General features: G+C 39.5%; 3 protein-coding genes across 5 annotated transcripts in view; 1 reads left to right on the top strand and 2 right to left on the bottom strand.

The window, feature by feature from the left end:
• Positions 1-31: 31 nt before the first annotated feature.
• On the bottom strand, positions 32-8,625 carry ern2 (endoplasmic reticulum to nucleus signaling 2). 2 transcript variants are annotated; one of them, XM_039775869.1, is made up of 21 exons: positions 8,385-8,625; positions 6,401-6,518; positions 4,894-4,927; positions 4,730-4,802; positions 4,586-4,658; positions 4,373-4,495; positions 4,163-4,264; positions 3,820-4,081; positions 3,645-3,723; positions 3,420-3,573; positions 3,215-3,333; positions 2,987-3,133; positions 2,656-2,909; positions 2,395-2,584; positions 2,220-2,319; positions 1,945-2,144; positions 1,713-1,860; positions 1,462-1,589; positions 1,263-1,386; positions 1,084-1,151; positions 32-352 (listed from the first exon to the last, which is right to left on the bottom strand). In XM_039775869.1, exons 1-21 carry the CDS (start codon positions 8,535-8,537, stop codon positions 182-184), a joined length of 2,820 nt encoding a protein of 939 aa, XP_039631803.1. In that variant the 5' UTR covers positions 8,538-8,625; the 3' UTR covers positions 32-181. The 2 variants fall into 2 exon arrangements, with proteins under 2 accessions (XP_039631803.1, XP_039631804.1); XM_039775870.1 differs by having other exon boundaries at positions 1,462-1,586.
• A 4,814-nt stretch (positions 8,626-13,439) lies between these two features.
• On the bottom strand, positions 13,440-16,693 carry rpusd1 (RNA pseudouridine synthase domain containing 1). The gene is made up of 5 exons (XM_039776374.1): positions 16,475-16,693; positions 15,957-16,080; positions 15,765-15,867; positions 15,533-15,634; positions 13,440-13,495 (listed from the first exon to the last, which is right to left on the bottom strand). Exons 1-5 carry the CDS (start codon positions 16,654-16,656, stop codon positions 13,440-13,442), a joined length of 567 nt encoding a protein of 188 aa, XP_039632308.1. The 5' UTR covers positions 16,657-16,693.
• Positions 16,694-16,774: 81 nt separating this feature from the next.
• chtf18 (CTF18, chromosome transmission fidelity factor 18 homolog (S. cerevisiae)) overlaps positions 16,775-25,328 on the top strand; it is a 41,029-nt gene continuing 32,475 nt past the window's right edge. For both annotated transcript variants that reach the window (XM_039775872.1, XM_039775873.1), the window contains exons 1-5: positions 16,775-16,929; positions 19,957-20,086; positions 21,094-21,289; positions 21,907-21,999; positions 22,338-22,390. In XM_039775872.1, coding sequence (XP_039631806.1) covers positions 16,827-16,929; positions 19,957-20,086; positions 21,094-21,289; positions 21,907-21,999; positions 22,338-22,390 — 575 coding nt within the window. In that variant the 5' untranslated portion in view covers positions 16,775-16,826. The remainder of the gene's footprint in view (positions 16,930-19,956; positions 20,087-21,093; positions 21,290-21,906; positions 22,000-22,337; positions 22,391-25,328) is intronic.

Here is a 25,328-nt window from a genome sequence, read left to right as displayed (position 1 = left end):
AATTTTACTTCATTCATGACAGAGCTGCTTATCAGGAATAAGAAGGCACTGGTTTATTCACAACTTTAATACACATATTTACAGCACAAAGTTAATTTGGCCTGTCACTCTGATTTTTATATAAAAAAGCATTTTCTCAGTTAAATTGCATAAAAGTCTAGTCTTGTATCGCTGTAACTCATTAAGGTGGATAGTAAGGGTGAAAAAGGCTCTCTGAGGCACAAGTTCCTAAAGCCTTGTATGTATGCAAGAGAAGCTGAGGGAAACGAGATGTGAAGTACTGAACAAAGCCATCGGGCACTTCTCCAAGGGTCTCCTGTACATCTGGGGGCAGCTCCAGAAAATGATGCTTCTGCAGGAAAGAAGACAATGTTACATGTTGGTAGGAGGACTATGCTGGAAAAAAAGTACCATTTAACAGTCATACAAAGGAAATGCAACTCTACTTTCAGGATTAGAGGAGGGAGTCCATCTTAAATTTAACCTGGAGTTTATAATGGGGTGCTGGGTAAATTATAGCTACAAAAGGTTCTCTCTCATTTATTTATATATATATACAACACACACACACACACACTATATATATTTTTATATACTCTGTGTGTGTGTGTATATATATATATACATACACATACACACACACACACAGTATATAAAAATATAGTGTGTGTGCCTTGTTTTGTAACATTTGGTATATGATAACTGAAATTTGGCAACAATCTACAAGCCAACTGGAAAATCCATCCAAATTTTAAAGTGATGTGAGAATGGCACAAAGCTTCACCTTTATAGTGGGTTTCAATGTTGTATGACATGGATGTGAGACAAAAAAAAATCCATTAAATGCTTTTTTTTTTTTTTCTGAAATTTTTCCAAGGCAAAGCCCTGAAACCAAAAAACACCAATTTAGTCTATCAGTTTTGTGCTCAATACATTTTATTCAATGAACCATTGATAACAATATCCTGGAGTGACTGGTTAAATGAGACCAGGTTCAAGAATAGGTAATTTGTTATTGCTGGGATGCAGCAACAACCACGCTAAGCCCAATGTCTCCAGGACATTAAATACACAAATTCCCACCTTATTCCTCATTGCTCTCAGCAGGTCTCGCACAGAGTTTCCCTTGTAACTCCTGAACTTTTGCAGATCTGTGGGGATGGACAAAAGCTAAACTACTAAACCAGTGACGGGCATAACTAACAACAGTTTATACACAAGCTGAACTAGCATCAATTACTTCAATTTTTTTTCTGTTTTACCTTTTTGTAGTGGTGGTGAAATGTACATCCTCCAGTTGGTTCTGACCACCCCTCTAGCTCCAGACTCAAGTTGGCCCACTAATAGGCCTTCAGCTGGCTCCTTCTCAATGCGATCACTCACATCCTAGAACACAAAATACATGAAGAAATTATTCAAAGTTGTATTTTATGATACAACTACTGTATGAGTTGAACTCACCTGAAAAAACTGCAACTGTTTAGCACGACTCCAGAAAAATGGGTGCTTCAGAACACCTTCACTAGATGGTCGCAGCTGAGGGTCACTGCTGATCATCTGTTCAATCAAGTGTCTGGAAAGCAAGTCTTCTGAAACATTTATTATGAGAAAAAAAGTGGCATTGAGTGTGATAAAGGAGAGAATTTTTTAGCAATTTTTAAACTGATTTTAAAAATCACTTCAAACATTTTTCAAAATGTTGCTTTTCTCACCTTGCAGGTTATCCAACAGTTGGTCCAGCATGTATGTGCCAGACAAGATGTTAGCCTGCCGCTGTAGTGCTTCTCCAAAAGGATGATGGCCTCGTGAAACAACATAGTAGAACATACAGCCAGCTGAGAAGATATCTACAGCATATGTCTGGCAGAAAATGCACAACAGTTTTATAATCTCTCATTCATTTCAGCAACAATCCACATCTAATGTAAAAGGCAATATACTTACCGGATTATTCTTACGCTTGTCAAGCAGGATCTCAGGGGCAATCCAGCCTTCAGTTCCTGGAATTCCAGAGCGCAGGCTAAAACTGTGACTACCGGGCGGCAGCTTCTTACACAGTCCAAAATCAGAAATGACCACCCGCACCTTTCCAAGAGCATTGGGCTGGGAAATCAATATGTTCCGGGGTTTCAGATCCCTGTGTACTAAAGAAGGAAGAAACCTGATGAGTCATTAGTAGTAAATAAGGATGGGAGCATGTGGGAGGATATATTTCTCACCAATATTTAGGGAGTGCAAGTGACACAGGCCAGAAGCCGTCTGATGTAGAATGGTGACAGAGTCCAGGTCACAATCTTCACTTCTTGTACCTTCAATGTACTACAAACATAACTAAATGTTAGGATTCTGATAACTAGGCCCCAATTTAACCTAGCCCAACCTGCCTCACCTCACCTCCTGCAAAGTGGTTGCACAGAGCTCTGTTGCAACATAATAAAATTGTTCATCCCTTTCAGTACAGAAGTAGCGAATAACATTGGGGTGCTGGTCTAATTCTCGAAGCAACTGTACCTCCCGCTCTGCTACTCCAACTGTTTCAGGCAGGATGCGCTTAATGGCTACATGGCGGTCATCAAATTGCCCCCTGTAAAGAAAGATGGACTTATTACACATGTATCGTTCAAAATCTGAATATATGTAAAACAGAAAGGGTACCTGAACACACAGGTGCCTCCTGCTCCTCTGCCAAGTACCTCTTTTAAATTGAAGGAAATCTTCCCAACGACAATTTCTTCACTCCCTGTGCTACCTGTCCTGTTTCTGACTGGCTGAATTTGCCCGTTCTTGGAAGAATGATCCTGGTGGTTGTTGTTGGACAATCTTTTCAGTGTGGTCTGTGTTGCTGTTTCTGTAGCTTTCACGATCCTGGATGGAACTTGCTCTTCTGGAGTGGTAGCAAGCTGGGCTCGCTAAAGACAGGACATTGGTCAGGAAGTTACATACCAGACAGGTCTCCAGAGGATTCTAGATATGTTAACTAACTCACTTTGGGATAGGCAATTATAAAAATGCCGCAGCCAGCAAGAAGTGTCATCACCGCAGTAATGACAATAGTACTCTGTGTGAGTGGCAGCAAAGATCTCTCTTCTTCACCAGGGGGACTCTGAACTGTGCTGTCATGTAATTCAATGAACTGTATGAAAGGAAATGTAACACATTTGCCACAAAAAAAGACTTAATGTACCAATAGAGCCATGCTGGTAAATAAACTTACATCATCCAACATTGTTTTTTCTTCCTTTGGTGGGATGACCACCTCGCTGTCCTTCTTCATGCCTGCAGGGAATGTACGCAGGACTGTTGTGTGAGCCACTGGAGGTAGCTCATGGTGACCTGAAAACCAGAACATGAGGAATAACTTCTATACCTGTGGCATGTGTAAGATTCAATAAACTCCATATACATTTTAGCAGATATACCTATTAAAAGCCAATGATTGTGGATGACACTGGTGGAGCTACCTTCTGGGTATTTGACATTTGTGCTGGGGGTGATCTCACACCCTCCACTCTCTCGCATAGTTACCTCTTTAGTTGTTGGACCATCAATTCGAGCAAGAATAAGGCCACGTGGCTGCAGAAGAACAAATTTCTTGTTATGCTGAATTCAAGAAGATGTCCCCACTAGAAGCATGCAATACTTACCACCATGACTACTCCTTCATGGACAAGAGAAGTGGATGCGTAGAAACTGCTGGCAAATTTACCAACATACAGAGAAGGGCTGCAGGAATCAGACAAGCAGTATCAGAATGTGAACTTCACGCATTACTGTTTCAAGCCTCCTACACAAATACCGACCAGCTCTTAGTGGACTTACAATAGTTGTGTCCTGCTAGTAGTCTGCTCCTTTGTAGAGGGGTGACTCCACTGCATCATGTGGATATCTTGAGAGTGGAATGTCAGATATCGCAACGTCTCCATGGCGACATTCATGTGGTGGATTCTGCGCAGGCTGTCTTGTTGCCAAATGTACAGGCTCACTACTGGTGAACCGAAATTTTGTCTCCAGAGAACTTTTCCTGTGTTTCGGTCTAATGTAACCAGTACGCCATCACCACTTGAAGCAAAGTGTGCCATTTCTGTAGAAACACGAGTCATAGAGACTGTAATCAGGTTTCTATGACGCATACATGGCCAGTAGTGTTTACTGTTTTACTCACTATACTCTACTTGGTCTTCAATCGGCAATGAAGAGTACTCATTGTAGGTGACATTCCACAGAAGCTCACGACTCTTGGTGTCATACATACTGATTACATACTCTGCAAAAAAAAAAAAGAAAAAAGGAAAAAGGAAACCTGACACTGTAGTAGATGCACAGTGTATTACTTCTGCACCACGTTGTTTAACTGTAAATCATTGTCTCTCACCTGAACGTCCAATGTACAGGAGTGGGACTGATGGGCAAATGCTGTCAGAAGACTCAGTGGTTAAGGTGGTCTGTTTCTCGCCTGTCTTGGGATCCACTAAAAACCAAGTGTCCAGTTTTTTTCCTGTTTCTCAAAAATACAGATACCTCAATTAAGTAACGCCCATGGCCGACATCAAATAAGCTTGCAAATATTCACCGTGCCATGTCTCACCTGTGTACAGGACTCCCTCAGATCCACGGCATGGTGATGACTGAACCAGCTTTGGGATGCTGAATGGGAGTTTCTGTATATAAAAGTACGGAGTGAGATTTGAATTTTTAGTCTAGTGTTCAATCAGTCAGTGAATGCACTCACCATTAAGCCTTCTTTGTTCCTTCCCCCAAGAACATATAGGCTGCCATCAATAGGATCTGGCAGGAATCCTGGCCTTAAATGACAAACAGAACAGAAAGTCAGACAGTTTTTTGGCGCAGATAAAGTAGATCCACAGGGAATGCATTTCAGTATGGCCTACTTACTGGGCAATATATTCCGGCACCTGGATCACTGGGTCTGAAATATCAGAATGGAAGAGTTCAGAAATGATGGTTTGCAAGTGTGAAAACTCAATATGCTAACCAACCCACCAAGTAACATCCATTAGGCATAGCAGGACCCCACTTGTAATACAGGTCTATTCAGTTTTCCTATTTAAGCAAAACTAAACACAGCCCAGCCCATCCATTATGAACTATAAGCTGCTCTCTATTGTTCCTATTAAGCACAGTACAGCTCCACCCAAGTACACTAATCAAACACAGCAAAACCACAATTATACATGGTACACTTCACTCACTTACATTTATTAGGTGCTGCAGAGTTCCACTAGGTCCTCTCCTGCACTGACCAAGCACTTTCAAAAGTGATCAAACTGCATCTATTACTGTATGTCAAGATCAGCTGTATCCATTGGTCCAAGCTGGTGCACCCAGTTAGCATTAGCAAATCTTGTCCAGCAACATGAATTAGACACAGTATTGTCTGATCTAGCAGAACCTACTTAAGTTATGCCCATTTGATACTATAAATCATATTGAACTGAATTCTTTGAACACAAGGGCTGCCCAAAACGCTTTGCAACACAACTGTTTTGTTGCTGTTAATTTATTGTAAAATTATATGAACATGCTCATATTATAATGTCGTTTTTGCTGCACTCCACAGTTGTCTACAGAATCTCTATCAACTTCAATAGTCTTGCACTGGCGAGAGGCAAAAACCATTTTATTATCTTCTCATAGAAATGCTTCTTCCCTACTCCAGTAAACTGTCTTTGCTCCCAAACATTTTCCTACATATGACATTTTGAGAAATCCAGACATTTGCAAATACAATTTTAACCACCAACTCCTTCCACACCAGAAGAAGAAGAAAAAAAAAAACCCTACAATTTTGTTCTTTACTGATTTTTTTCATTGGGTGGGCACACCTGATTCCCCATCCACCAATAGCCATGCTCCAGCCCACTCATAGCCACACCCCTAGCAGCAAGCAGGACATTTCAAATTACGCCCAGAATAGGTTCCACTCTTATCCTGCCAAGGTAGACTGAAGTATAGAAAATGTCACAATATTTTTGAGTGCCCTTATACAATACAGCTGCATCCTTTAATGTTAGATTTCATCCATCCATACAACTGTTGAAACCGAATCCAGCTGCAATCATTATGCAACACCGAGCTGTACACATATTAAGCACTGTAAGCTGAATTGACATGAGTTATAATTGATATAGTACCACCCATAGCAGCTCCACCCACATGAACCTAACCTATTATGCACTATTGAAACCAGACTAGCTACACACATTAAAGCAGCAAAACTTAAAAAAAAACTCAATCCATTAAGCACCACCTGCTCCCAGCTACTCTTAAGCACAAGCAGCCCACCACAACTGCATACATTAAGTCTCATTGGTCTAGAATACATATGATTCAATTAACTGTGCCCATTTGGGGCCTGACATCAACCAATGCTTTTGCTTACCCTCCTTCAGCGTCCATTTGATGTTTCCAGTAATCTTACTGACTGCATGGAAATTCCCATCCAGAGTGGACACAAACAACAAGGTCTCCGGATGAGTAACTGAATGACCGCCATAACACTAAAAAAAAAAAAACAACCTGGTATCAATAAAACAAAGTCTTTACTGCAGGGTCCTAAAAGTGAAAATGGCTTTACAGTCTAGAGCAGTAAAAAAATTAGGTAGTTGTAGCTAGTATGTGGAAGGTAAAATGTGCTGGGCTAAAGCAACAATGTAATACGACAGGTCAATAAGCCAAAAAAAATGAGAAAGGGAGGACGCTGTATCCACTTTGAGTGAGGCACAAAGGGGGCACTGTGCCAAGGGAGGTATGAGGAACTGTTGTGAGTGGAATATGGGAAACAAGTAAGTGCAATGTAATCAGGTGAAAATGTGCCTCCACCTGCTGCTTTGTGCCTTGGCAGTGACGTGATGTCGGTTATACTGGCTCATCCACTAAATACTGTAAAGCGTTTAGAAACCTAAGGCGACTCCTCCCACACCTGTTCCAGGTAGATGCGGCACTGCCCTACTGGCCCCAGCAGAGCTTAGCCATTTGGAGATGTAATGGAGACTCTCGGAAATCCCTGTCATTTGTAAAATACATTGATAGAAAACAACTGATCATCAGTGAAAGACGGAAATTCAAACCTTTACATGAAAAAATGAAAACTATGTGTTTTAAAAAGCGGGAGTACTAAATAAACAGTTCTCTTATATTTTAAAAGTTGTATTCAGACATCGTATATCATAAAAATAAAGCACGACTGGCGTAAAAAGCCCTTTTCTGGTGGATTCTGCCTTCCGGGGTGCACCGATGTTGGTTAGCAACCAGGGTGGGCGGAAAACAGATTTGGTGTACCTGCGCGCGATAAGCGTAAGGTGACAGGGACCCCCAGCGGACGACACAATCGCGACGCCTACGATCCACACATTTAATGCTAGTCGACAGCCAAGTGACTCAGCAGAGTATCGTGGTTTATGTTCTCATTACAAGTCGCACGCTTTCAACTAGTATAATCGACAAAAACCTCCCACGTGCGCTCCTACCATTCGCAATAAGCAGGATTCTCACCTGCACGACGCATAGCCCTAGCAGAAGAAGCGTCCTCGGCAAGTGCAATCGCAAATTCTTCATCTCTGTCACACATTTCAGCGGGTCTTCTTGTCTCCGGAATGTATTATGTTTAACGCTCGGCTGTCACTCATCCATACCGCCGTTTCCGTGTTGACACGGAACTGATGACGTTACCGCAGGACTAAAAAGAGTGGGCGGAGTATTGGACTCGTCACATGACACCAAATAGTGGCTCAACTCTAGAAAGTTGGCTAAACAGAGTTGGGAAATTAATGCAGTAGTCAGCATGTAATGAGCATGCATAGTGCCATGAGGTAATACCTTCAGAGATCCAGAAGTTTATAGACTGTTAAATAGGTTTGTTCAATATATTATATACTTGCATGAAAGCGGCAGCCCTTGATACTGGAAAATGATGCACCTGACTACCTTGTGGTTTGCCTCTTGAACCATTTTGCAAGCTGCACGTTCAAGCAAGGTGGATTTAATTTGTGAAGTCAGATTGTAGTCTACGTCTGGAATCCAGAGTATTTACAATTACTGATTTGCTTGTCATTTCTGATGTTTATTTATTAAACAATGCTAAAATATATATTTTAATTAAAAGTCAGATGCCTACTGTATAAGCAAGCAAAAAACACAGTCATCTACATCTAATGGCTGCAGTATGGAGAAGATAAATCTGGCAAAGGAAATGCAAATTATAATCTTTCAGTGGGTTTTGCAGATAATATTCCTACATGGCAGAAGCACGTTGTAAAACCAGGAAGCTGGAATCCATTTGATCACAAATGCTGTAATAACAGGTAGTACTGCAGACTGATGAGGCTTTAGTTCCTAGACAGAAGTAAGCCCAAGATATCTCATACCTGTGAAAAAAGGTTCTGCCCTTTACAGTTCTGCTTTGTGGGTGACTCAGTCCAGACTCCAATTAGCAAGCCACTGAGTATACAATAAGCTCTGCTCCTCAGTCTCAGGGATAACCTCATGGCCAGTATCTTTATGTTTGCCACAGGCTGCATCTTGAACCCTCTGAAGTGACAACTCCCTCTGTAGTCCCTGCTCCTTCAACTTCAAGAAAACACTGTCCACCTCCTGTACGGTCTGCTGAGGGACCCACTTTTCATCTACAGAGGTCACAAAGGGATCACAGGCAATGACTTCAATTGGCTCATCCTCCACTGGGATACGCAAGAAGTAGGCATGCAGCATCATACGGTATGGTGAGCAGTCAGTTTTCAGGCTGTAGGTGAAGTCACCAACAATAGGGTGTCCAATTACACTGCAATGTACTCTGAGCTGGTGAGTCCTACCTGCAAAATATCAGCACAATGTTTTATTGGTCTACCACGCGACTGCATCCTCTTCTAGCTACAGAAGTCTAGGTATGTTGCTAAGCCATAACTGCATGATGCAGTTTCTTTATTTCCTTTCTCCCTGAATGGTGGTGAAACTCATCTATTTAAGACACCACCATCAAAATGGGAAGAAGGGTACAAATGTCAGCAAAAATAGAAACCACATACTATTACAGTTGGTGCAGCTTGCCACAAGGGGGCATAGATGTTCTGTTTGTTCATAGCAGAGAGAACAAAAAAAAAAAAAAAAACAATAGGAAGTATACATCATTCTCAAATCTGCTCAAAGTTAGGGTTCTGGATGTAACCTGGAAGTATAATCTTTCCCATGCAAGACAATGAGATTAATATACAGTCATGTGAAAATGTAAGTACACTCTATGGAATTTGTTGGCTTTTTCAACGTATTCAAAAAGCAAAACATTAGACTTTTGTACAAACAGTGTCTACAGATAAAGCCCATATTACTTTAACAAATAACACACACAATTGACAAGGTGTATTCAGTCTCATAATCTAAATTAACAAAAATACACATTTGCCACATGGAAAAAAGTAAGTACACCTCTACATTTATCACTGCTTCAAATCCATAAAATGAGAATCAGGTGTTCCAGATTTGGTGCCAATGACCAGAATCTCCTAGGATTTGGTGTTTTCTTTGTTATTGACATGTATGGTATCATCATGCCTTTGGATGCCGATGACTTTGAAGATGTATTTAAAAAGATAACCAAACTATTTGAAATCGGTCATTCCACCATAAGGAAAATCACTTACAAGCTGCAAAGATTTCAAATTAATGCTAATTTGGCCAGGACTAGTCAGCCTAGCAAATTCCATCGAAAATGTCATATCTGGATATACTGGTAACGTTTGAAAAATCTGATCTGAAAGTGAGAGCATCTACAATCTGGAAGAGATTGCACAAATATGACCTGCCTGTGAAGTATGCCTGGAAATAAACCTTTGCTGTCCAAAAAAAGAACAGAGCAAGACTACAGTTTGCCATTGAACATATAGGCAAAAATCATGCCTCCTTGAACAAAATACTCAGGCCAGACAAAATAAAGATAAAGAGTTGTTATGCACAACCTAAAGATAGCATTTCAAGAGAACTTCATACCAGCTGAGAAGCATGGGGGTGGAAATGTTATGGTTTGGAATTGTTTTGTTGCCTCAGGGCCTTGGCAGCATACAGACTTTGAGTCAACTATAAATTCTGCATCATATCTAATTGTGCTTGAGGAGAATGTGAGCCATCCATCTGAAAGTTGAATTTGAACCAGAAATGGACATTTCAACACGATAATGATCAGAAGCACACTAGCAAATCCACCAAGGAACAGATCAAAAAGAAAAAAATAGAGGGTTATGGACTGGCTTAGTCAAAGTCCTGATTCGAATCCCATTAAAATGTTGGAAAAGAGGAGTGGGGGTTTGAAACATGCAGTACATGCAAGAAAACTCACAAACATCTTGCCACTGAAGGAGTTTTGCATGAAAGAGTGGTCAAATACTTTACAGAGCTGCTGTTTGAGACGGATGGGCAGTTATGCAAATTGCCCAAAATAAGTAATTTCCGCTAAAGGGAAAAATACCAACTTCTGAGGCCAAGGGTGCATTTACGATTTCCTCACTACATCTATTGATCTCTTTGTTGAATAAATTATTGAAAAGGCAAATATATCATCTTTTTCTGTAGAAACGGTTTGCATGAAGATCTAATGTTTACCTGTTCAAATGTATTGAAAAAGCAACAATTTTCAAGGGGTGTACTTACCTTTTCACAGGACTTACTCTTCTTAGTACGATGATGCAAAATTATTTTACAGAAATTAAAACTCAAGGTAACCGATGTGCAGCAGCTGCAATGTTTATGTGGGGTGGTTTACCCTTTATATCAACCTACCAACAATTCTTATATTCATCAGTATTGAAATAACAACTGTGTGAGACTATGTATTTTGAAAAAATATGCTACAACTGGCTATAGTACCTGTCAAAGGCTGCAGCAGAACCTTTGTCACCGGCTGACCATCATATGTCCCATACTGTAGCACAAAAAGCTCTGTTTTGCATGGCTTCACATTTGTACAACCTGTATGGACAAGAAAAATAAGGCCTTTCATCAGAACAACAAACAGTGGCAGATACTGTTACTATATAGGTGAAGGGTACAAGATGAGGAACAAATCTAATTTCCAAAGACTTCCTAGGGAAGTTCTCACCAGGTGTCCCTTCTGCACACATCATGTGGGTCATTCCCTCAGTGCTGTTTTTGCCAATTCCATAATCAATGGTCATGCGGATTCTCGAGAGATGGCCGCGTACCTAAAGAAATAATAGCAGCTTGGGTATCAGCAGAACACTGTGAACTGTTTGGGCAGCATTTTGCAAAGAACAGAAGTGAAACCACATACCAGTGCCAGGTAAGCTTTTGTGGCCAGGCGTTCCTTGAAGCACCGATACGCTCTTCCTGCTGCATTTCGGTTAAGGGCAACACAGAGAGCTCCACTGGTAGAAAAGTCCAGTTGATGGCAGAACCTGGAGAACAAAGTGCTTGATGAATATCACGGTGACCAAGAGGTAACGCCTTGCCAGTCAACGTCAGCAGCTACCTAATAGTTCCCACAATAAAAACGTAAATAATTCGCACATAGCATTTGGGCTACGTCGAATTTCGCCCTGCAGTAGTAGTTAACCTGAGACAGTCGGCATATCACTGATATCACCCAAATTACTCAACAGTAGCAGCAGCAGTAATGAATAATAAAGCCACTCCCTGGTATCTCTATTCATTCGTCTTCAGACTTTTTGATAATCACATGGCATTACTGATCTTTTCAAGCTGAAGTCCAGCTGTCACCCTTTTTTTCAGATGCTACCCTACCACCTACCCCGGCTTCACAACTTATCTGTACTAGCTTGGTGTTGGCACCTGAATCCGTAGTAAGTGCTGGGGTCAGCAAGCTCAGGAAATTTGCGCTTCAATTGCTTCTGCACCGTGCACGTCTCATACCACTGCTTACTGTCGATGCGGATGTCCCAATGCTTGTCCAGTACAATAAAGTCTGTGCTCTGATAAAGGACGCGCAAATCATCCACATTGGCAGCCTCCATATCTCTTTCAGAGACAGAAAGCAATGTATACGCCTATGCGCTTGACAGACAGTAGACTCCTCCAATCAAAATTTAGCATTACCCACGTGATCTATAACAACCCGGAATAGCTTCTTCTGAACTGTGTCGCGGGAAAGTCCAGACTAGGGTAAACAGTTCGGCGTGCTAGTATGGAAGACTACGAGGAGGTGGATGATCTAGAGGACAACTTTGAAGAACAGTTTGCTGACGAATTGGAGGTTTTGGCGTCTATGAGCAATGGTGAAAGTGCTGGTAAGGACTTATTTACATTAGTTCTTATTGTGGGTAATGCATTGTGCCCCTTTTCGAATCTGTCTAGTTTGAGCTACACCCGTCTTTTGCCAAGCATCAAAGTTCGTTCTGTTCTTTTCAAAACTGAGGTCCGAAAAAAAAAAAAGGTCGTTTGCATCCTCTCACTACTAACAAATACTATTATGAATCATGCGCCAGGAACGTGGAATTATTTAAAGAAAAAGGTATTTTTTCCACTTGGGAAAACGCTGTCCTCTAGCCAAAGGTTTGTTTTCAACTTTTTTGATCCATCATTTGCTAGCAACCCCAATTCCACTGTTTGTTTTAGGCAACATTAGTTATAAACAGCTATGTTGTTTAATTGACTGTAAGAACAAATGTATATTTTAAAGCATTTTACAGTTTTTTACAATCGCTATGACAGTTTTTTCAAAACATTTAACAAGTTTCCTAAACTCTTAACGCACCAACACACCTAAAACACACAATTGGCAAAACAGTTAATTTCATGCTCAAAATCACACATTGTAAACTAAACCCCAAAACTAATTTTCAAAATACAATAATAAACTACCACAGTACACGATGTCAAGCAAAACATTCAAAACAGTAACACATGTTCTCTTCCAACAGGAACATTTAGTCAATCATAACACATTGACAAAAAAACACTATCATCAACTGAAATTACAGAAACTGCATTATTTTATGTGTCAGGTCTGCCCTTATATTTGAAGCCTTTTGACATTTTTGTTTTGTTGGGTTTAGTAAATGCATGCATTTTGTTTCTTTTGCTGCAGAAATTCAATACAAAAAAGTGAATGACCATCTCAGAGTAGCTTTATAAAATGTACAGTTTACTGTATGTAAAAAAAATACACAGAACTGCTGCAGTACAGACTTTATTTGCAAAAGGACATTACTGCAAGATATGCAAACAGAAAAACACGGAATTATAATAAAAAAACCAAAGTAATCTTCTATTCAGCCCGGTCTTCTGCATTTGGCCACATGTTCTCATCCACATCACACCTGATATCTTCTCTGGCAAGGCATCGTGGGAAGAATCTTTTGGCATGCCTTATCCAGCCCTGGCAGTGTTCAGCTGTGATGTCTTGGCATGCAGCATCCATTGCTGAAATCCAAAAAGGATGATCATCCTTGGATGGGTCAAACAATAGGGTGTCCAATTACACTGCAATGTACTCTGAGCTGGTGAGTCCTACCTGCAAAATATCAGCACAATGTTTTATTGGTCTACCACGCGACTGCATCCTCTTCTAGCTACAGAAGTCTAGGTATGTTGCTAAGCCATAACTGCATGATGCAGTTTCTTTATTTCCTTTCTCCCTGAATGGTGGTGAAACTCATCTATTTAAGACACCACCATCAAAATGGGAAGAAGGGTACAAATGTCAGCAAAAATAGAAACCACATACTATTACAGTTGGTGCAGCTTGCCACAAGGGGGCATAGATGTTCTGTTTGTTCATAGCAGAGAGAACAAAAAAAAAAAAAAAACAATAGGAAGTATACATCATTCTCAAATCTGCTCAAAGTTAGGGTTCTGGATGTAACCTGGAAGTATAATCTTTCCCATGCAAGACAATGAGATTAATATACAGTCATGTGAAAATGTAAGTACACTCTATGGAATTTGTTGGCTTTTTCAACGTATTCAAAAAGCAAAACATTAGACTTTTGTACAAACAGTGTCTACAGATAAAGCCCATATTACTTTAACAAATAACACACACAATTGACAAGGTGTATTCAGTCTCATAATCTAAATTAACAAAAATACACATTTGCCACATGGAAAAAAGTAAGTACACCTCTACATTTATCACTGCTTCAAATCCATAAAATGAGAATCAGGTGTTCCAGATTTGGTGCCAATGACCAGAATCTCCTAGGATTTGGTGTTTTCTTTGTTATTGACATGTATGGTATCATCATGCCTTTGGATGCCGATGACTTTGAAGATGTATTTAAAAAGATAACCAAACTATTTGAAATCGGTCATTCCACCATAAGGAAAATCACTTACAAGCTGCAAAGATTTCAAATTAATGCTAATTTGGCCAGGACTAGTCAGCCTAGCAAATTCCATCGAAAATGTCATATCTGGATATACTGGTAACGTTTGAAAAATCTGATCTGAAAGTGAGAGCATCTACAATCTGGAAGAGATTGCACAAATATGACCTGCCTGTGAAGTATGCCTGGAAATAAACCTTTGCTGTCCAAAAAAAGAACAGAGCAAGACTACAGTTTGCCATTGAACATATAGGCAAAAATCATGCCTCCTTGAACAAAATACTCAGGCCAGACAAAATAAAGATAAAGAGTTGTTATGCACAACCTAAAGATAGCATTTCAAGAGAACTTCATACCAGCTGAGAAGCATGGGGGTGGAAATGTTATGGTTTGGAATTGTTTTGTTGCCTCAGGGCCTTGGCAGCATACAGACTTTGAGTCAACTATAAATTCTGCATCATATCTAATTGTGCTTGAGGAGAATGTGAGCCATCCATCTGAAAGTTGAATTTGAACCAGAAATGGACATTTCAAACGATAATGATCAGAAGCACACTAGCAAATCCACCAAGGAACAGATCAAAAGAAAAAATAGAGGGTTATGGACTGGCTTAGTCAAAGTCCTGATTCAATCCCATTAAAATGTTGGAAAAGAGGAGTGGGGTTTGAAACATGCAGTACATGCAAGAAAACTCACAAACATCTTGCCACTGAAGGAGTTTTGCATGAAAGAGTGGTCAAATACTTTACAGAGCTGCTGTTTGAGACGGATGGGCAGTTATGCAAATTCCCCAAAATAAGTAATTTCGCTAAAGGGAAAAATACCAACTTCTGAGGCCAAGGGTGCATTTACGATTTCCTCACTACATCTATTGATCTCTTTGTTGAATAAATTATTGAAAAGGCAAATATATCATCTTTTTCTGTAGAAACGGTTTGCATGAAGATCTAATGTTTACCTGTTCAAATGTATTGAAAAAGCAACAATTTTCAAGGGGTGTACTTACCTTTTCACAGGACTTACTCTTCTTAGTACGATGATGCAAAATTATTTTACAGAAATTAAAACTCAAGGTAACCGATGTGCAGCAGCTGCAATGTTTATGTGGGGTGGTTTACCCTTTATATCAACCTACCAACAATTCTTATATTCATCAGTATTGAAATAACAACTGTGTGAGACTATGTATTTTGAAAAAATATGCTACAACTGGCTATAGTACCTGTCAAAGGCTGCAGCAGAACCTTTGTCACCGGCTGACCATCATATGTCCCATACTGTAGCACAAAAAGCTCTGTTTTGCATGGCTTCACATTTGTACAACCTGTATGGACAAGAAAAATAAGGCCTTTCATCAGAACAACAAACAGTGGCAGATACTGTTACTATATAGGTGAAGGGTACAAGATGAGGAACAAATCTAATTTCCAAAGACTTCCTAGGGAAGTTCTCACCAGGTGTCCCTTCTGCACACATCATGTGGGTCATTCCCTCAGTGCTGTTTTTGCCAATTCCATAATCAATGGTCATGCGGATTCTCGAGAGATGGCCGCGTACCTAAAGAAATAATAGCAGCTTGGGTATCAGCAGAACACTGTGAACTGTTTGGGCAGCATTTTGCAAAGAACAGAAGTGAAACCACATACCAGTGCCAGGTAAGCTTTTGTGGCCAGGCGTTCCTTGAAGCACCGATACGCTCTTCCTGCTGCATTTCGGTTAAGGGCAACACAGAGAGCTCCACTGGTAGAAAAGTCCAGTTGATGGCAGAACCTGGAGAACAAAGTGCTTGATGAATATCACGGTGACCAAGAGGTAACGCCTTGCCAGTCAACGTCAGCAGCTACCTAATAGTTCCCACAATAAAAACGTAAATAATTCGCACATAGCATTTGGGCTACGTCGAATTTCGCCCTGCAGTAGTAGTTAACCTGAGACAGTCGGCATATCACTGATATCACCCAAATTACTCAACAGTAGCAGCAGCAGTAATGAATAATAAAGCCACTCCCTGGTATCTCTATTCATTCGTCTTCAGACTTTTTGATAATCACATGGCATTACTGATCTTTTCAAGCTGAAGTCCAGCTGTCACCCTTTTTTTCAGATGCTACCCTACCACCTACCCCGGCTTCACAACTTATCTGTACTAGCTTGGTGTTGGCACCTGAATCCGTAGTAAGTGCTGGGGTCAGCAAGCTCAGGAAATTTGCGCTTCAATTGCTTCTGCACCGTGCACGTCTCATACCACTGCTTACTGTCGATGCGGATGTCCCAATGCTTGTCCAGTACAATAAAGTCTGTGCTCTGATAAAGGACGCGCAAATCATCCACATTGGCAGCCTCCATATCTCTTTCAGAGACAGAAAGCAATGTATACGCCTATGCGCTTGACAGACAGTAGACTCCTCCAATCAAAATTTAGCATTACCCACGTGATCTATAACAACCCGGAATAGCTTCTTCTGAACTGTGTCGCGGGAAAGTCCAGACTAGGGTAAACAGTTCGGCGTGCTAGTATGGAAGACTACGAGGAGGTGGATGATCTAGAGGACAACTTTGAAGAACAGTTTGCTGACGAATTGGAGGTTTTGGCGTCTATGAGCAATGGTGAAAGTGCTGGTAAGGACTTATTTACATTAGTTCTTATTGTGGGTAATGCATTGTGCCCCTTTTCGAATCTGTCTAGTTTGAGCTACACCCGTCTTTTGCCAAGCATCAAAGTTCGTTCTGTTCTTTTTCAAAACTGAGGTCCGAAAAAAAAAAAAGGTCGTTTGCATCCTCTCACTACTAACAAATACTATTATGAATCATGCGCCAGGAACGTGGAATTATTTAAAGAAAAAGGTATTTTTTCCACTTGGGAAAACGCTGTCCTCTAGCCAAAGGTTTGTTTTCAACTTTTTTGATCCATCATTTGCTAGCAACCCCAATTCCACTGTTTGTTTTAGGCAACATTAGTTATAAACAGCTATGTTGTTTAATTGACTGTAAGAACAAATGTATATTTTAAAGCATTTTACAGTTTTTACAATCGCTATGACAGTTTTTTCAAAACATTTAACAAGTTTCCTAAACTCTTAACGCACCAACACACCTAAAACACACAATTGGCAAAACAGTTAATTTCATGCTCAAAATCACACATTGTAAACTAAACCCCAAAACTAATTTTCAAAATACAATAATAAACTACCACAGTACACGATGTCAAGCAAAACATTCAAAACAGTAACACATGTTCTCTTCCAACAGGAACATTTAGTCAATCATAACACATTGACAAAAAAACACTATCATCAACTGAAATTACAGAAACTGCATTATTTTATGTGTCAGGTCTGCCCTTATATTTGAAGCCTTTTGACATTTTTGTTTTGTTGGGTTTAGTAAATGCATGCATTTTGTTTCTTTTGCTGCAGAAATTCAATACAAAAAAGTGAATGACCATCTCAGAGTAGCTTTATAAAATGTACAGTTTACTGTATGTAAAAAAAAAAATACACAGAACTGCTGCAGTACAGACTTTATTTGCAAAAGGACATTACTGCAAGATATGCAAACAGAAAAAACACCGGAATTATAATAAAAAAAAACCAAAGTAATCTTCTATTCAGCCCGGTCTTCTGCATTTGGCCACATGTTCTCATCCACATCACACCTGATATCTTCTCTGGCAAGGCATCGTGGGAAGAATCTTTTGGCATGCCTTATCCAGCCCTGGCAGTGTTCAGCTGTGATGTCTTGGCATGCAGCATCCATTGCATCCAGGAGGGACATTTGGTCATGTGGACGATGGTCAAAAACATTCCATCTCCAGGCTGAGAAAAACTCCTCAATGGGGTTGAGGAAAGGGAAGTAAGGGGCAAGGAAATGGGACATCATCCTTGGATGGGCGTCAAACCAGGCTGTGACTGCACAGGAATGGTGGAATGCCACATTGTCCCATGTGATAACATATATTGGCAAGTGGTCTCTCACCTGTCCCCTTTCTTCCTCTGGCACCAGTCTTTCGTGCAGGTCTTCTAAAAACAGGAGAAGGCGGTTGGTGTTGTAGGGGCCAATCTGACATTTATGCAGGAGTGCACCGTTGTTGGAGATTGCGGCGCACATGGTGATGTTGGCTCCTCTCTGGCCCGGCACAGTAACTGTGGCCCTTTGGCCTATTATGTTTCTTGCACGGCGACGCCTTTTCGCCAAGTTGAAGCCAGCCTCGTCAACATAGATAATTTCATGTGGGACTTGATTGGCCTCCAACTCCATGACTCTCTGAAAGTAATTACACACAGTGTATGTAAATGCTGTGCTCTACTGTATATCTACTGTATGTACTACTGTAATGCATTCCAGGTTTATAGAGTAGTTTACTGCAAAACACACTGTGTATAGTACAGTAATGACTGTAATGCATAACCTTACCTGGACGTACAGGACGGAGTTCTTTGATGCGCTCACTGTTCCTTTCACAAGGAACTTTGTATAGTTGTTTCATTCAGACTCTGTGTTTAGCTAGAGTCCAAGAAATGGATGTTATGCTGATTGCTGCAATGTTCCCAAAGACAAGGTTGTCCTCTACAACTCTGGAATGAATGTCCTTCAGTTTTATTTCATTGTCAGCAATCACCATGTTGACAATAGCATGTTCCTGTTCTTCATTCGAGAGCTTTCACTAGCCTCTTTGTATGATAGTCCATGGTTTATGACATGGTCAATGATAGTAGCTCTTATTTGATCAGTTACCCTAGCTCTGGTCCTTCTTCGAGAGCCACCATGCATTCTAGCTCCTCTTCCTCTACCTTGCCCCACTCCTCTCAATTGTCCTGGTACTCGTCTTCCTCTCCCTCGTTTAGGCATTTTTTCTTTCTTTCTTTATTTGTGTTGCTCTATATTGTTCCTTTTCCACACAAGATCAGCCCAAAGAGTCCTCTTTTAGAACATATGATCATGTGATTGGAAAAACCTCAACACCTGAGTGTGGTTCCTAGATGGGAATCAGTTGTGATTTATATATTTGCATAACTGCAATAAGCTGTTTCTCATTGGCAATGGAATAAAATACAGGGAATATATTTGTGTTTCAATTCACAATATGAACAGCTGTTCATTTTGACTTTAGTCTATATAAGTTACGTTTAGAACATGATGTTATCTGTTCTGACATACAGTGTGAAAGCATTTGTAAATTTGACTGTAAAATTACATTGTTTTGGTCTTGGTTGAGCTTGTGTGTAAAAGAAGTTCAAGCATTTTAAATTGGTGTTAACTGTATGCATTTTGTATCAAAGCAACAAGAAATGTGTTAATTGTATAGCCTACAAAGACGGATGTTGTGCTAACCGTGTTAAGAGTTTAGGAAACTTGTTAAATGTTTTGAAAAAACTGTCATAGCGATTGTAAAAAACTGTATTTGAAATTATTTATACACTAGGTGTCACTGGTTAGAGCTGCTATTTCGCCCGTACCGTATCCAAGGGTCAGGTCATTCCCCAGACGCTGTCACCGTTACTTTGTATATTCACCGTGCATGTGCCTAATTTTTTTTTTTTATTGGGGTCTCCTGGTGGTTGCCCCATATCTCAAAGATACATTGTATGTATGTGTGGGTTATCTCCTTAAGTGTGATTTCTTATGACTGATATTCCTTTGTAGTTTCTAAGCCAAAGAGACCAAAGTTGGAAGCTGTTAAAAAACTGAACTTCGACCATACTGGTACTGACCAACACGATGACATCACCCCTCCCTCTTCACCTGAGGAGTACACCAGGAAGCCAGAGAACAGGTACTTTGGTGAAGGCCAGAGCTGTAACTTGAGAAACAAAATGCAAATTTAAGTTATTTACTGTTTATGGAATTGCAGTTTTTGCAATGCAGAGTTTCCTGTTTTTTTCTTTTTCCATATATATCAAGATTTTTTTAATGCAACCCTTGTGATCCCAATATTAGCAATCACATTTATGCAAACTATTCTTTCAGAATTGCCTCACTGTTTGTACATGTGTATAATATACATTAGTTAATATTGTTTCTGAGAAATATGGCTGCTTTTATGCAATTACATTTTTTACCAGTTTATGAATAACTAACTACAGTATTATTTTATTGTTGTTTTGTCTGTGTCTCAAATGTGGTGCTCCAGTGTTGTGAACATCCACAAGGAGCAGTTCTGTCTACTTTTCTGTGGTTCATGACTTCCTTCAATTATTCCATGACTCTGTGATTTTTATTTTTTTTCTGTGCTGTAGTGTGCTGGGCTGGAATGGAGGCACAGTTTTGTGATGCACTCAAAATCCTGAAAAGTGTATTGGAGGAGAGAATAAAGACAAAACTGATGTTCATTATGAACAATGCTGCACATTTTCTCTAGGACACACCAGCATTAAATAGTTTTAGTAAACCAGTTATTCAGTAAAGGTGAAAACATGTCTGGTTCTCATTCATACCTACAGGAAAAACCTCTGTAGTGCCTTTCTGTGACTACTCCCTCTTATCATTTGCTAAGTCAGTCTGTTTTTTTTGTTTTTTTTTTTGGTAATTCTTGAGTGTATTCCAGGGCGGGGTGGGCTGCTGTTGTGTGTGTTTTTTTTTTTTTTTATATATATAATATTCCTTGAGCTTCTGTAAATGACAGAATTTCCGCTTGGAACGAATAAAGTCTGTCTGAATGCTCTACTTAGATGGGTATGACTATGGGCTGTCAATTTTACTTAACAATCAGTTGTCTGCTCCACACCAGTATAATTCAAGTCTCTTCAAACCTAAATCAACTAAAAATGTATTTCTTGTTAGGAACTCAAAGCTTTTGTTCCAGAATTTGCTTGACATCAGTGATATGGCACCTCTTCAAGAGACCCCAGTAAAGCCAGTGCGGACCCAAGTCCTGAAAAGGCCACCTTTCATTGAGGACTACGTTAATGTGACTTCCAGTGATGGGATCCGTGTATTTATGGTGTTGAAAGATGATGATTCTGGCACTGGTGTGCAGGTGAACAAGTTTCTCAAACCCTCACTATTGCACCCCCCCCCATTCAGATTGAATGTGTTGTACAACAGTACTTGTATTTTTGCTGAAAGCTATCTGTGAAACAGAATCTGTGAATCTTACGGGTAAAAATAATTGTCAAAGTGATCTTGAAAGTGTTTTATAAGTATATATTGCACATATCAGAAAGCAGTTGCAAATATTACTTATAAAACATCCTCCAATCACACCTGAGACAGGCAGCCTTGTAAATGCTAATGTACTGTAAAGTTTTGTGCATGGATATTTCAAAATGTTATTTTTTAAAATTTGATTAGGAAGTTCAATAAAATGCCTTTTTAAAAATCCAGCTGAATAGTATGGGTCTACACACCTTGTCTTTCAATGCTGCAGTTTTCTTGTTCTTTGAGTCTGTGGAATTCTAACCCACGTCTATAGTGATTAATTTCAGGCAGATGTGTTTTGTCTCTGCCTTCAAGGGGGGAAATTGAGACATGCAAGGTGGTTAAGTTTACATGATTTCATGTTTCCTACTGGACCTTGTTGTTGGCATAGATGTATAGTAGCATACAGAATGCGGATCCAGATAATTTTATTTTTACTTTTTTTCCCTCTTTTAGCTTCAGGATGCAGAAGCAGGCTGGAATAATCAGAGGCAGCTGAATCTGCTTGGAGTCCCTTTCTCAACCTTAAAGGACAGCATTGCACAAGAAGTATGCGGTCTTATTTCACAGAAGTGTTTATAATATGTAAACTATTTCAAAGGTAGTGAAATAACTAATACAGGTTTAGATGGTAACAGTTCAGTTCCACTTAGGCTGTTCTTCCACATTAAAATCTACAGGTTTCTTTATAAATATGCAAAATCTGTATTAGGCAAAAATCATTAATGCTTTAAACCAAACAAGCAGTCAACTGCTTTAACTGCTTTGTGTAGTTTCCAGTAGTGTATTAAGTTAGGATGTTGCAAGCTGCATTATTTAACTAGATAGATGTCCCTTTTAAATAGGCAGCTTTTATATTTACAAGGTTATATTTCTATTTCTTTTAGCACCATAGGCGAGTGATGGAGGAATGCCAAAGGCTATCCAACCAAATAAACAGGTTAGTCACTGCACCTTTTTTTTTAAAAGATTCTTTTGTATTTTTGTCGGGTAAAGTTGGTTTCCTGGGCCACTAGATTTCACCAACTGGTTGTCTATTAAAACCAATCTGTTGTTCACTGTCAGAGCAGTAGAACCTCTAATATTTCTGGGATATTTCCAGACATACAATGTCTGTTTCAGAGAGGACAATTTTTACTAAGGATCTCATTTATAATGTATCATTGATAAACTATGTATGAAAATTAATTTGTGAATATGTTACAGTCGTTGTGAAAAGTTTTGAGAATAACAAATATTAATTTTCACAAAGTTTGCTGCTTCAGTGTTTTTAGATCTTTTTGTCAGATGTTTCTATGATATACTGAAATATAATTACAAGCATTTCATAAGTTTCAAAGGCTTTTATTGACAATTACATTATGTCTATGCAAACAGTCAATATTTGCAGTTTTCCCCTTCTTTTTCAAGACCTCTGCAATTTGCCCTGGCATGCTGTCAATCAACTTCTGGGCCAAATTCTTATTGATGGCAGCCCATTCTTAAATAATTGATGCTTGGAATTTGTCAGAATTGGTGGATTTTTGTTTGTCCACCCACCTCTTGAGGATTGATCACAAGTTCTCAATGGGATTAAGAGCTGGTGATTTTTTTTTTCCTGGCCATGGACCCCAAATTTCGATGTTTTCTTCCCCAAGCCACTTAGTTATCACTTTTGCCTTATGGCACGGTGCTCCATCATGCTGGAAAAGGCATTGTTTATTACCAAACTGTTCTTGGATGGTTGGGAAAAGTAGCTCGGAAGATTTTTTGATGCCATTCTTTATTCATGACTGTGTTCTTAGGCAAAATTGTGAGTGAGCCCACTCCCTCAGCTGCAAAGCAAAGCCACACATGAATGGTCTCGGGATGCTTTACTGTTAGCATGACACAGGACTGATGGTATCGCTCACCTTTTCTTCTCTGGACAATCTTTTTTTTTTCCTGGATGCCCCAAACAATTGGAAAGGGGATTCATCTGGGAAAATGACTTTACCCCAGTCCAATCCCTGTACCTTTTGCAGAATATCAGTCTGTCCCTGATGGTTTTCTTGGAGAGAAGTGGCTTTTTTGCTGCCCTTCCTGACACCAGGCCATCCTACAAAAGTCTTTGCCTCACTGTGTGTGCAGATGCACGGACACCTGTGTGCTGCCATTCCTGAGCAAGCTCTGCACTGGTGGTACCCCGATCACATAGCTGAATCAACTTTAGGAGACATTTCTGGTGCCTGCTGGACTTTCTTGGGCGCCATGAAGCCGCCTTCACAGCAAATTTAACCACTCTGTTCTAACTCAGTCAGCATGACAGTGATTGCCAGCCTTGTCCTCGTCAACACTCTCATCGGTGTTAACGAGAGGATCACTGAAATGAAATGCAGTAGAAATGTTTTTTTTTTTGGGATTAAGTTCATTTTCATGGCAAAGGGGGACTTTGCAATTAATTGCAATTCATCTGATCACTCTTCATAACATTCTGGAGTATATGCAAATTGCCATCATAATTTTCACAAAGTTTGCCATCTTAGTTTTTAATATTTGTGTCATTCTCAAAATTTTTTGTTTTACAAATGCAAAAAGAAAACCCTGATTTCTCTAAATGAAATAATTGAGGTAAGCGTGATACAATCCATATTATAGAATATTAGTGCATGCCTCCAAAAATAACTAAATGGATTGTATTTACTTTGAAAAAGATACAAGATTATAACTAAATTCTCTTGTGACCTTATATATGAATTAATTTTATTATTTTCAGTATGCCATCAATATGTTCAGAGTACATTTAGGCATAAGCTCAGCAATACAATTGACTTTTCAATTGGTCTGTTTAACCTGTAGATGCTTCATACATACTGTATAAGAAATGATAATCAGAATCCACTTTTGCTTACGGTGTAAGAAAGTTAATACTGTAATTAATGCATACATGTAGGGGTAGTTTCCAGATAAATCTAAAATGTGTTTTGAAACTGGTGAAAGATGCTGACTGAGGCTGGTTGCTTCATCAGTCCATTGCACGGCACATTCACACGTGGCTAGTTAGACACCATGGAACCTAAAACATTTTTTAGAATGCAGGAAAAAACCCAGATACACAGATTATAACTGTGCTAGAATTTACACCTAGGTCTTTAGGTCACTGAGAAAGCAGCACTAATAACTCATTTACTGTGCTACCACAAACTGCAATATATAAAAATATGCAAATATTATTCTGTGTAAGTTATACTTGCAAAATGCAATTATGTTTTTTTATAAAGACAGGATAATCAAGGTTGTCTAGCATTTCAGTCGTGTTATTAAAGATTGATAAAACCTGTCATCTATTGCCATCAAAATGCTTGTATTACCAGAATACTGATATTACTACTAACTTTATTAGACAGTATAATAGGGCCATGCACAAAAGTGCTTGTTTCCTTTTGTTTTTGCTTTGTCCATTTTCTAATGTGAAATTCTGGGACTCCTCACTATCAATATCCAGACAGCATACTAAAGCCATTAAGAAGGCTAACGGAATGTTGTTATATAGCATGATATGTAAAGTGCAGATCAAAGGAAGTTATGCTTAAGCTTTATAACACACTGGTGAGGTCTCACGTGGTGTTCTGCATGCAGTTTTGGTCTCTGGGCTGGAAAGTGACATAGCAGTGGTAGAATTAGTCCAGAGAAAGCAAATGGGCAGATTCCAGGACTACATGGTATGAGTTATGTGAAAAGGTTCCAGGAGTTGAACCATTTCAGTTTTAGCAAGCAGATTAAGAGATGTAATTATTGAAGTTTTTATTATAAAATAAATAGTATGGTTGATTCAGGCTGTTGTAAAATGAGTCAAACAAAAACATGTTGACGCAGTTAGAAACTTCTTAAGGGTAAATTTTGCACAAATGTTAAGTTAT

The sequence above is a fragment of the Polypterus senegalus genome, chromosome 13, assembly GCF_016835505.1.
Source record: "Polypterus senegalus isolate Bchr_013 chromosome 13, ASM1683550v1, whole genome shotgun sequence".
Classification (NCBI taxonomy): Eukaryota; Metazoa; Chordata; class Cladistia; order Polypteriformes; family Polypteridae; genus Polypterus; species Polypterus senegalus.
Note: the sequence above shows the minus strand (reverse complement) of the source record. Positions and strands in the feature narration are given on the sequence as shown.